The sequence below is a fragment of the Gossypium raimondii genome, chromosome 4 (genome assembly GCF_025698545.1).
Source record: "Gossypium raimondii isolate GPD5lz chromosome 4, ASM2569854v1, whole genome shotgun sequence".
NCBI lineage: Eukaryota > Viridiplantae > Streptophyta > Magnoliopsida > Malvales > Malvaceae > Gossypium > Gossypium raimondii.
In genome coordinates this window covers 43668005-43680083 of record NC_068568.1, presented here as the reverse complement: position 1 = coordinate 43680083, position 12079 = coordinate 43668005, and the positions used below count along the sequence as shown (strand labels likewise).

At 31.1% G+C, this 12079-nt stretch overlaps 1 protein-coding gene across 2 annotated transcripts; it reads left to right on the top strand.

Annotated features, from left to right (window-relative positions):
• Positions 1 to 6305: 6305 nt before the first annotated feature.
• LOC105779190 (polypyrimidine tract-binding protein homolog 1) lies at positions 6306 to 11709 on the top strand. 2 transcript variants are annotated; one of them, XM_052629676.1, is made up of 10 exons: positions 6306 to 6584; positions 7126 to 7335; positions 8093 to 8155; positions 8239 to 8312; positions 8477 to 8572; positions 9674 to 9731; positions 9805 to 9909; positions 10005 to 10086; positions 10722 to 10787; positions 11172 to 11317. In XM_052629676.1, exons 1-10 carry the CDS (start codon positions 6402 to 6404, stop codon positions 11180 to 11182), a joined length of 948 nt encoding a protein of 315 aa, XP_052485636.1. In that variant the 5' UTR covers positions 6306 to 6401; the 3' UTR covers positions 11183 to 11317. The 2 variants fall into 2 exon arrangements, with proteins under 2 accessions (XP_052485636.1, XP_012458404.1); XM_012602950.2 differs by having other exon boundaries at positions 6308 to 6584; positions 10722 to 10834; positions 11172 to 11709.
• The last annotated feature ends 370 nt before the right edge of the window (positions 11710 to 12079 follow it).

Genomic DNA, 12079 nt, shown 5'->3' with positions numbered 1-12079 from the left:
ATCACCATACACTTGACTTTAATCTAATTCAATTCATAATATGATATTTATAATAAATTAATTTAATAATAAATATCTTTAGTTTAAAATATAAGTAAATAAATAATTATATTACAAATTTTACATATATTTATTACACATGTGTTTTATCATCACCATACACTTGTCCTTATTTTATTAATTATAATATAATTATTATAATTTAACATAATTAAATTTATAAATAATTTATTTATTTATATTAATTTAAAAAATCTTAGATTTTTGTTTTGTTTGCCGCCTCAACTTATGCTAAATGAGTTATTTTTCATTTTGGTCCTTTTTATTTTCTTTTAATCTACAATTCAACTTTTACTCTTTATTCACTTTAGTCCTTTTTCCTTATTACTCTTAATTAAGCTAAATTCACCTAATTAGAACCTAATTAGGCACACCACTAGTCTCATAAATTTTTCTAATAATTATTTAGGAACTCATTTCACTAAGACAGATGCCCGATATTGCACTTTTTCGATACCCGTGAATTTTGGGTCATTACAGTATCGGTCCTCCAAGAGAGCCAATGTGTGGTGCATACTTAAATTGTGCATATACGTCTCGATAATCTGATCTTCGGTCTGATTATATAAACATAAAAAATTAATAAAATTAATAATGTTAACAACTTAATAGTTATTAATTAAAATTAAAAAATTTAATAATATTTTTTTACCATTTGCAATTGGATACCAGAAATGTGTTTGTCATCTAAAAGAATAAGAGGCATTGATATTTTTAAAATTATAAAATCAAATAAAATTAAAGAAATTACAAAATATAAAATTAAGACAACAAGAATTTGGGAGGCATTGAATGAAAATTTGAGAATAAAATAGCTGAGAGAATAAGATTGAGAGAATAGGATTTTAATGCAAAAGAAAGAAAATAAGTTTGATATATGTAGCAAATAAACTAACCGTTTGAAAAAAAAACTATTAGAAATTAGCCGTTGGATATTTTGACTACTGGAAAAAGTTATTATTGGACGAAAACAGTCTTGTTGGACGCGTTTTTTATTTTTCTCTCTAAAATCAATCTTTTTTTTTTTAAATTTGAGAAAAAAAATCTAATTTCCTAATTAATTTTTAAAACTTTTAAATGCTAAAAGAATGCCATTATCTTCTTTTATTAATGGCCTTACGCTATTATTAAACAAAATGGCTAAATGCATTTTGTTGGAATGACAAAATGTGATTGTTTTTTTTAAAGATAAATTTATTAATTCATTCAATGAATGGAACCATACAATTTAGGAGAAAAACAAAACACTCATCGTAAATGGGGAATGACAAGCTCTATCAACACAACAAAGGCTTTAATCTCAGCATCAATAGAAATATAGAATATAATGATGTTGACAATTGGCTTTGTCACAACTCAGGCACGACATATCTGAAGTGACTACAAACACTTAACACGATATGAAAATCAACCCTGAATGGTCCAAAGAGTTGAACAAAAATCGACAAAAAAATCGAGCATTTACCAAACTATAGAGGACGACAACAAAACTATCCCTAAAATCATTTGTAAAATTAAGATTACGTGAATAAGCAATACTAAAAACCGTACTACAAGAGCAGACAAAAACTTCTAAAATTGAAGACTTATTAAACATTGGAAAAACAAACAACAAAAAAAAAGCATATAAAACTTAAGACAGCACAAGTTCAAATTGACTCGTGAAATCATTTATTATTTTGAAATATTCTCAAAACACATATTAAAAAACTGATGAAGAGCCACCCACTTTCCAAGAAAAACTACTGGTGACCGGTAGAATTTTAGCGAACAACAGGAATCGTCTTCTATTTATTACAACTTGTGAAGACAACAAAAATACCTACAAAATAGATTCTCAAACTAAAAAAGAGAAAAGACATGTGAAGTAAATGAGAAGAAGAAAGAAAGAAAGAGTTAATGGGAGAGGAAAAAAGTGAGTGATAGCTAACCCGAAAACTGACACCATCATCGCTGAGCAAAACAAAAGATAAAACACAAAGCGCTTCCAAAAATGTCATTTTTATTTAAATGCCATTTTCTTTTGTAAATTTTTCTTTTAAAATGCTATATTTATAAATGAAAGGAAGTTACCTTCCCTGTCTATATAGTAACTGCCAGGGACAGTTTTTTCTATATATAACTTCCATTTTTGAATGTCTATTTTATAACTACCAAATACCAATCGGTAATTTTATTATAATTTCAAATGGATCCGACCTAACTTTGATTATATCCCAATGAATCCAACATTGAAGTTGGTTATTTTTAGCAAATCAGATTTGTAAGAGGGCCAATTATAGTAATGAGAAATTAGATATTTTAAAATATTTATTGGGATCAAAATAAATTCATGTTTATGTGTTTATGTTATTTCTATCTTTCAAATATTTATAAATTTATGTAAGTTTTAACCGTTAATAAATTATGGGTAAAGTACCTATTTAGTCATCTAAGTTTATCCGTGTTCTTATTTTGGTCACCCATTTCAAAAATTTGTTATTTTAGTCATTTCCGTTAGATAGGTTGTCAATTTTAGTCACTCCTATTAGATAAGTTATCAATTTTAGTCGCTTCACCGTTAAATGCCTTTGGTCACCAAACAAAATGCTGACGTGTTTGTCTTTTGATTGGTATAATAATAAATTTAGCCCTTAACACTTTGCATATTCTATCAATTTTGTCCTAATTATAATTTTTTTAAATAAATTTAACCCTCAATATTTGTACATTTTGTCAATTTAGTCCAAATTCTAAAAATTCAAAAATATAACTTGAAAATATATGTTATTTATTATAAAAGACATAAAATATAAATATATTAAAAGGTTTTAAAATTAAAATATATTTACATAATTTTAATGCGTGCCGCAATCTTATAGGCCCAAAATTTTACTGGCCAAAGACGACTTAAAAGTTATAATCTAATTATATATTTTTTTAATATTTAATATTTTGTCTTTTATAATAAATAATATATATATATATTCAAGTTCTTAAAATTACAACTTTTAGAATTTGAATTAAATTGACAAAATGTGTAAACATTGAGGTTAAATTTGTTAATTTTTTTAGAATTAGGACAAATTTGATAGAATATGCAAAGTGTTAAGGGATAAATTTGTTAGTATGCCAATCAAAAGACTTCCGTGTCAGCATTTCGTCTAATGACCAAAAGCATTTAACGATAGAGTGACTAAAATTGACAACTTATTTAACTGAAGCGATTAAAATAACTTATTTTTTAAATGAATACCAAAATAAAAATACTGGTAAACTTGAGTGACTAAATAGATAGTTTACCCATAATTTATTCATGCTGATGTTTCCATTTTTGTGTATCTATGATACTGAATTTTTTTTTGCTTATGTTCGTGTTTTATTATTATTTTTTTTGTATTCATGGTATTATAGATGTAAACTTTTCCATTTTGATGAATAGGTTAGTGTCCTCAAAAATGACAATTCGAAAATTTATTTTGGAGGAGCTGATTCCCCTTAACAATAAATGGGTTAGGGTATATGATACCACTTGAGCTGCGTATCTCAAGTGGTACCATATACCCCAACATGTGACCTATATACCAAAGGTTAGAGGTTTGAATCTCATTAAGGTTGAGACACTTACGTTGTATCTTGGCGGGTGGCCATATGTTCATTTACTATCGAGGTGCCCCCTCTGTGAATCGTAAACGGCTTTTCCCCCGGGGGTTTCCACCCCGAACCCTCTTTCAGGGAACAATATATTCCATTGTTAAGGGATTAGATTGGCGACCCCGAGGATGACACTTCAAAAACTTTTCTCGAAGGAGCTAATCCTCCCTTACAATAAAAACCTATACGAGGACATATGGTTGAGGCGTCCCCTCCATGAATTGTACGTGACTCTCTGTAAAGGGAGACAAAACCTTCCCTTAATGAATAATACCTTTCATTGTTGAGGGATCATGTTGACATCGCCGAAAACGATACATCAAATATTTCTTCCGGAAGAGCAGATCCCCTTCATCGATTATGAAAATTTTTAAACCTTTATGTTTCACTTAGTAATACATTTTTTGTGGAATTTGATACATTCTTGTATTTATGCTATATTCATATATGTCATTTCATATTTCAATTATTTTTCCTACTACTTTTGTACAATGTCTTAGCTTATCGCATGTTTTATATAATTTATTATTGTAATTTAATTTTAATTCTAACTTCATTTACTTGAGAATCGGATGATTTCATTAAATATATTATGTTGAAAACAATTTCTGTTAATTTTCTTATGCATAGCTTAAGGTAAATAATTAAATTTAAAACCAAACATAAAAATACAATTTATTTTATCAATTTCTTGAGTGAGCTCATGTGATTTTATTTTGGCTTAATATATGGGTTTGTTATTTTATTATTATGATATTTATATTTATTTTTGTCCAATGTGATAGAAATTATTTTAATACTTATAGAAAGCAATGTTAATTTTTAAAGTTGAATTGAGTTTTAGAGTTAATTTAACAAAAATTCATAATTAGTTAATAATATCGAAATTAACTTTTAAGAAATTAACCAAATTAAAAAATTACTAGATAACACTTTATTTAATAAATTAAATAAATTCACAATTAATACTAAATTTAGTCTATTAATAAATTTATGAAAAGTCAAACCTAATAATATTAGTAATTAATATCCATCAAATCAAATTTAAAATTGAATTAAATTGTAAAAGTTAACACCATAACTTTGTATACCAAAGATGTATAACTTTTGCAAAATAAAAGTAACATATTGGAAAAAACTCACATGTATTACATTTGAAAATTGGGTAAACTAGTATTCACCCAACTATTAATAATTTTTTTAGTTACTCAACTATTAAAAGTACAAAATTACAAAATGATCACCCAATTATTCAACTTTTTTCTTTTGGTCACTAGTTGTTAAATTACTAACAAAAATAAAATTGTCACTTTTAAAATTGGCATAATAACAACTTTGGCACTCAACATTATACATTATGTCAATTTAGTATTGATTCCAAAAATTAACCTTCAACATTTTCACATTATGTAATTTGGTATCTTTTCTTTTGTAGTTTCACTTATATTTATGACATTGAGGGATTAATTTTAAAAGAATGAAAAAGATGAAAATTATTACCTTAGATTTTTGGATGTTTCTATTTTGTATATTTCCAATCAAATTTAATTGATAATTTTTTTAACTTTTAAGTGAAAGCACCACAATAAAAAACATAATTGGAAGAAAAAAAGACCAAATTACACAATGTGTAAGCGTTGATGGTTAATTTTTTAGAATTAAGATCAAATTGACACAATGTACAAATGTTGCGGGTTAATGTTACTATTATGCCAATTTTAAAAGCTCACACCATCTTTCCATCATCCATGGTGATAAAAAAATCAAATAATTATGATACTATTTTGTAACTTTTCATAATTGGATGACAAAAAAAAATCTTACCATTAGTTGGATGACTTTAAGTATAGTTTACCCTAAAAATTTTGTTAAATTCAAGTAACAAATGATGAATTAAACATTTTATTTTATCTTTGTAGAGTGTGCCTCGTATTTTAGATGAAACAGAGTTGACGCCGTGACGAAGAAGAGCCGTTGTCCCAACGACGCAACTACGACTTCCTGAGGAGAAGTAACGCCATGCCTCGACGACACGATAATGAACATCTCAACGAGCCAATAGCAACTTCATGACATGGCGATTTGTTCTCCACTTAACCATGTTTTTTCTCTTCGTTAAACTCTATTATATTTTCCCAATCTAACTTTAATTATTATAGAGATGCTTTAGTCATATTTGTACATAAAATTGAGCCTATAAATAGGCCCCTTTAAGAGAGGGTTTGTGTGAATTTTGATAAATCTTTATATTTAAGGTTCGGTGTTTATTTGTTTCTCTATTTTGTACTTTCCTTTTTTTAATTTTTTGTAAAATTTCTTTGCCCATAATTTTTATTCTTTTCAGATGAATTTTTTCACATAAATATTTGTATCCAATTTTCTCAAATTTAATTTATATTGGTTGCATAATTCGAATTCGACCTAGCAATTTTGAATGTGAGGTTTTTTAAATGAAGGACAAATTAGTAAATATAACATGTTACTTTGAAAGTTTTTGTTAAGACATGGACAAATCAGTAAATGCAAGGCTACAGTATTTGTCAAGTCGCACCAAAATTCCATCAGCGTTACGTCAACAATATAAAAAGAACCCCACCAGAACTGATTACAGGAATAAATCTCCTCCTCCTCAAAGATATAAAATTTTCCCTAGAAAATTCCCGTATTTTTCTATCTAAACAAATACTCCCTCCTTGCGAGAGCCCTAGATGTCAACATCAAGCCAACCTCAGTTCCGTTATACCCAGACGCCATCGAAGGTCCTCCATCTCCGTAATCTCCCATGGGAGTGTGCGGAAGAGGAACTCGTCGAACTTTGTAAACCCTTTGGGAAGATCGTTAATACTAAATGCAATGTTGGCGCCAATCGAAACCAAGCTTTTGTTGAATTCGTAAGCTTCTAAATCCATCAATAGTTTTTTTTTTCTTTTTTCTTTTTGTAATTTATATACTGCCTTGTGTTAGGTTGAGGTCAATTATTTACTGATACTTTCTTGTGTAAATTTGAATTGTAAATTGGAAAATTTAGTCTTTTTTGGGTGACAGTTTGTTTTGTTTAGCATGGCAATAATAATTTAATTTTCGGCTGATTTTGTTCTTTGCAATGTAGATTTGATGGGTCGATGGCAGAATTGAATTTTTATTTTTATTCATTTTTGTGTGTTTTAGGGATGATGGTTTTGTTCCACTGTGTTAGGTTAAGGTTAATTACTAATGCGCAAGATAAAGTTTTATTTTTGTTTTCTTTTCTATCAAATCACAAATATAAATTTGGTGGGTTAGTTGGCAATTGGAATTTTTGATCGATGATGGTTTTATTTTTTAGTGTAAATATTTTATGGGTTAATTTCAATTAGTGAAGTCTAGATAATCTTTTTAAAGGGTGATCAGTGATGGTTTGATGTTAAGAAAAGGTGTTACTTTTATTTGCAGGCAGACTTAAATCAGGCTATTTCAATGGTTTCATACTATGCTTCATCATCAGAACCAGCACAGATTCGTGGAAAAACTGTGTATATTCAATATTCAAACAGACATGAAATTGTCAACAACAAAAGTCCTGGAGATACCCCTGGAAATGTGTTGCTGGTTACCATTGAGGGTGTGGAACCTAATGACGTGACCATTGAGACCATTCACTTGGTAAGTGATTATTTCTGGCACATGCATTTCTTCAAATAAATGCGACCAGTTGTTACAGATTTTCTGTTATTCTGCTAAAAGATTAGGTAGTTTAAGGTGTTAAAGCCTTTTTATGCTTAGTGGCTTCTGGTATTTGCATAAGGAATTGGAGTTTTGGATGAACCTTGCTCCAAGGAGCCTATCGGTATGAGTAAATGAAGATATCTTGTATTTATAGTTATAAATTGACCTGTTTTTAGTCCGTCTAAATCTTGTGAAGCTTTGTTTTGAACGAGAATACTTGTTGCGATTGTGAACTATTAAAATAGAAAGTTCATGAAGTGTCCTTCAGTCAACAGATTGATTGATGGTCTTTTTAGGTAATATACCTCTGAAGTTAAAGGTACCATACAGTGAAAGTATCAGTTTTAACTATCATAATATACAATGAATTAAACTATCTTTTTTTTCTTGTTCTTTTACATAATAGCATCATTTTAATTGAAATCAGTTGTATCATAGATGGTTATGCCCCTTATTTAAATTCCTTTGTTGGAGATAGTTTGGAGATATTGTCATGTACGTCATACTCCTTTCTAGGGTATATCCTGAGGCATGTATGCTCAGGTGTCATTCTGAACTTATTTCTCGTCCATTTGCATATGCTAACAGTGATTTCTCCCATTATGCTATTGCTTGTGATGTTTGCTAGTGTTCTTTTTAATTTATATTTTTGAATTTATGATCTGTGATTGTATCTAATTGAATTTGGTTTCAGGTATTTTCTGCATTTGGTTTTGTGCACAAGATTGCTACTTTTGAAAAGGCTGCTGGATTCCAGGTGAGATGTCAAAAATATGCATTTGAATCTTTGGAGATTGCATATCTTCCAATATCATACTCATTTTATGGTAAATTTGGCAGGCATTAATCCAATTCACTGATGCTGAAACTGCATCTTCGGCGAGGAATGCATTGGATGGGAGAAGTATTCCCAGGTAAGTACTATAGCCTTGCATCCTCCTTCTTTAACACATATTCTCATTTTTCTCATCTAGCATCACTTAATTCTCTTCTTCATATTTATTGTACGATATGTGGTTCAGGAATTTCATAAAATGTGGTTGTGTTGTAATGTTTTATCATGATATTTTGAATTTAGGTACTTGCTTCCAGATCATGTTACTTCTTGTTACCTGAGAATCTCATATTCAGCACACACTGATCTGAATATCAAGTTTCAGTCTCATCGGAGCAGGTAAAAGTGCATCCAAAATATCATGATATTTTCTATTTAAAGTTCATCAATGTTTGGTCGTGTTCATTTCTGAAATCTGAAGTAATGATCCTGCGAAATATTTATTTTGGCATCTGATATGTTTCTAATCAATGTGTATGCTTTTTGTCATCTAGGGTGTTAGTGAAGCCTGGTAGTCAGCACACAGATGTGTTGTCATGGCCGCTTAGTAATTTTCTTAATCTTTTGACCACAGTTCCCTGCATTTTCAAATCACATTATAGTTGCAGTTGTTTATATGTTGATTGTGGAATTACGACTTTGGGGGCTTCATGAGTAGGGGGAGCTTTTGCTCCTTCTTTCATACAAATAAATTTTGTAATTGACTGATCATTGGAGCATATCATGTAACATGCTAGTAAAATTAATCTGATATGATGTTTGAATATTGCTTTTAAACTTGTTTAGTGTTTCCCATTGTGAACCATTCAACTGTTGTATGCTTGCAATTATTTATTCTATTAGCTGAACAATTCGTTGTCATGGAACCTGAGTTTTTTCAAGTATTTTAAAGTCATAACAATAGTCTCTGCTATGATGTTCATTTTTCTTATATAATAAAAGTGGGTCAGCATGCAAATTGGCAGAAGCTTTACTTACTTGTGGGGGATAGAGACTTGTGTATGTTATTGTAATTTTTATTAATAACATTCATTTGTTGTATTCCATAAAAATATTATCTATGTTGCTTCTCTTTGAACATTAGGAATTGTTTCTGGAAGCATTGGTCGAATTCAAGGCTGTAGCATTCAGAGAATGAGTTTTAATTTTGCTAAGAGTCTTCAATTGGCATGTATTTGAAAGCTTTGAGTTGCTATTTGCTATATGGTTGGAACCAACTGGATGCAGTTAGAGTGATTGATCTACTATTCCTGTCAAACAAGATGGTTCTTGACTTGAACCCATAGTTTTTCATGTCATCTGATCATCTCGATTACATTTGCAGTATCATCTCTTTGTTACCATAAATCATTTATCCTTACTAGATGCAAATTTCTATTTGACATCAGGTGATGCATTTGTACTTAATGTGATCTGATTTTGTTTGCTCATTTTATGCAGGGACTATACCAATCCTTACCTTCCTGTGAATCCTACTGCAATGGAAGGACTTATGCAGGTAGATTTTTCAGTTACAAACATTTGACCTGTTTTATAACGTTGGGTGTTCATTAATTTGTGGTAATCTCCAGCCTGTAGTTGGTCCGGATGGAAAAAAGCAAGAACCTCAGAGTAATGTGCTACTTGCTTCAATTGAAAATATGCAGTATGCTGTGACAGTTGATGTTCTTCACACGGTAGGATGTTGTGTTGCTGCCCCATTGGCATGCCAGTACTGGATTCTTGCTTGAAAATTTTCTCATATTTTTATTCTACTGGTTACATATTGTAGGTGTTCTCAGCATCTGGCATGGTCCAAAAGATTGCCATATTTGAGAAGAATGGTGGAACACAGGCACTTATTCAATATCCCGGTATGCTTTCATTACATGAATTCTGAATTTGTTTATTTCCGTCTTCAGTAATCCATACATACCTAATGATTTGATACCCAATTATCCTTCCATGCAAAGAGGACTTGGACAATTGAGTTTTTTCTCTTTTTTGGTCATTCTTTCCCTACTTCACGAACCTTTCCTACATATGGTATTTTAAAAAAAATTTATTTCAGTATTAAGGTGGGCACCTAGGCACTAATGAAAGACAGGACAGTATATGTGCCTCACCACTCTTTGTGAAGGGAATTTGTTAAGATGCATCTTCGGCACCTTTGCAAAAAGCAAAAGCAAATCAGATCTAATGTCTTCTCTTTTAAAGTTTCATGCAAAGTGCATTGATGTGTATATTATATAATAACTATAATACCATTCTCTTGGCTTCGCTTTGTTCGGTTTCATTTGAAATTTGTTCTCTTTCTGATGATTGTGGGATACTTTTTTCCACACCTTATCTCAAAGATTTGAACTTTGAGAGCGTCCAGGTCTATGGGATGTGCCTTGGGGACCATTAGACATGTAATGACCTGCAAATTACTTGGTTTTGTAATTCATGTTTTTACGTTAGAGAGTATTTTGATCGATTTTACTGATGTTGAATGTATTATATCCAGATGTTACAACCGCAGCAGTTGCCAAAGAATCCTTAGAGGGACACTGCATATATGATGGTGGCTATTGTAAGCTTCATCTATCATACTCTCGTCATACTGATCTCAATGTAAAGGTATAAATATGTGCTTTTTGAGTTAATGTAGGAAAAATAACTTAGGACTTCATTAGAAGATAAAGGGAATCTGTTCTTGATTGGGAAAAAAAGGGGATCTTGTCCTTAAATTGTATGCTTCTTGACTATGTTATTCGAATTTGGATATAAGCGTCAGATAAGTGTATGTGTCTGGCACAGGTATGCTCAATTTTTTAATAAGTTTTTCCCTATATTTAAAGGGTCCCTGGAGGATCCCTACATTCATATCCAAAAATGTGACATGGGTACTTAAAGAAAAATAAAGAGTCATAGCAATGTTGTCACATGATTCTGATGAGTTCATCTTTTGCCGCAGGCATACAGTGATAAAAGTAGAGATTACACAATCTCAGACCCGAGTTTGCTTGCAACACAAGTTCCGGGATTGCCTGCTGCTCCAAATGCTTGGCAGAATCCTCAGGGTGTTCCGGTGCACCATGGTACTGACTATTCGGCTTCAGCTGCAATACAGGGTCAACCTCTTGCTGGACAACTTCCTGCTTGGGATCCAAATTTTCAGGCTAGGCTGCCATATGGATCAGTTCCTGGTCAAACATATCAATCGTTGACAGCCCCTACATACGTTAATGTGGCAAGACCTGCAGGTTCATCACCCCTTTCACAACCTGGTGCATCTTCCATGCCCATGCAGCAGCAGCAGCAGCCGCCATGGGCTAATGTTAGACAAGGAGGTGCAGCGGAGCTGGGTCAGCCTCCTTATTACAGTCGATGACCTGTGTCTATTCTATAATGAAATTAAATGATCCTTTGTCTATCTTATATTCCTCATAAGGATTCGCCAATTGGGTCTCTTAAGTTATGACTGAAATTAAAATTTTTTTATTGGATTAGAAGTGTTGTTTTTTTTGTTTGTTTTGGAAACCATCTCCACCATTGATGCAAAAAAAAGAGGTAACGTCGAAAATGCAATGGTAAGTTAATGTACAAGAGATGCATTCATGCTAAAATTGAAGTTGTGATTTAGAAATGATGGAGGTGCCTGCAATGTCAATTATCCTGACACCCTTTTTCATCAAGTATTTGTGTCTGAAAATCCAGAGATAAAACTCTCATGAACTCTTCACATGGGGGATTTTGTGGGACGGTAAACTTTGATATACCGTGAGTAGGTAAAGTAAGTGGTTGTAAATGCGTTTAGAGTATTTATAAAATAGTCGAACACCAATCCCCATTTAAAGTATAACATATTATAGCAGCACCTGA

Coding starts and splice junctions, on each gene's coding strand:
- LOC105779190 (XM_012602950.2), top strand. CDS start 6,402: ATGTCAACATCAAGCCAACCTCAGTTCCGTTATACCCAGACGCCATCG. Junction 8,313..8,476: donor GATGGGAGAAGTATTCCCAG/GTAAGTACTATA, acceptor TTTTGAATTTAG/GTACTTGCTTCCAGATCATG. Junction 10,087..10,721: donor GGCACTTATTCAATATCCCG/GTATGCTTTCAT, acceptor TATTATATCCAG/ATGTTACAACCGCAGCAGTT.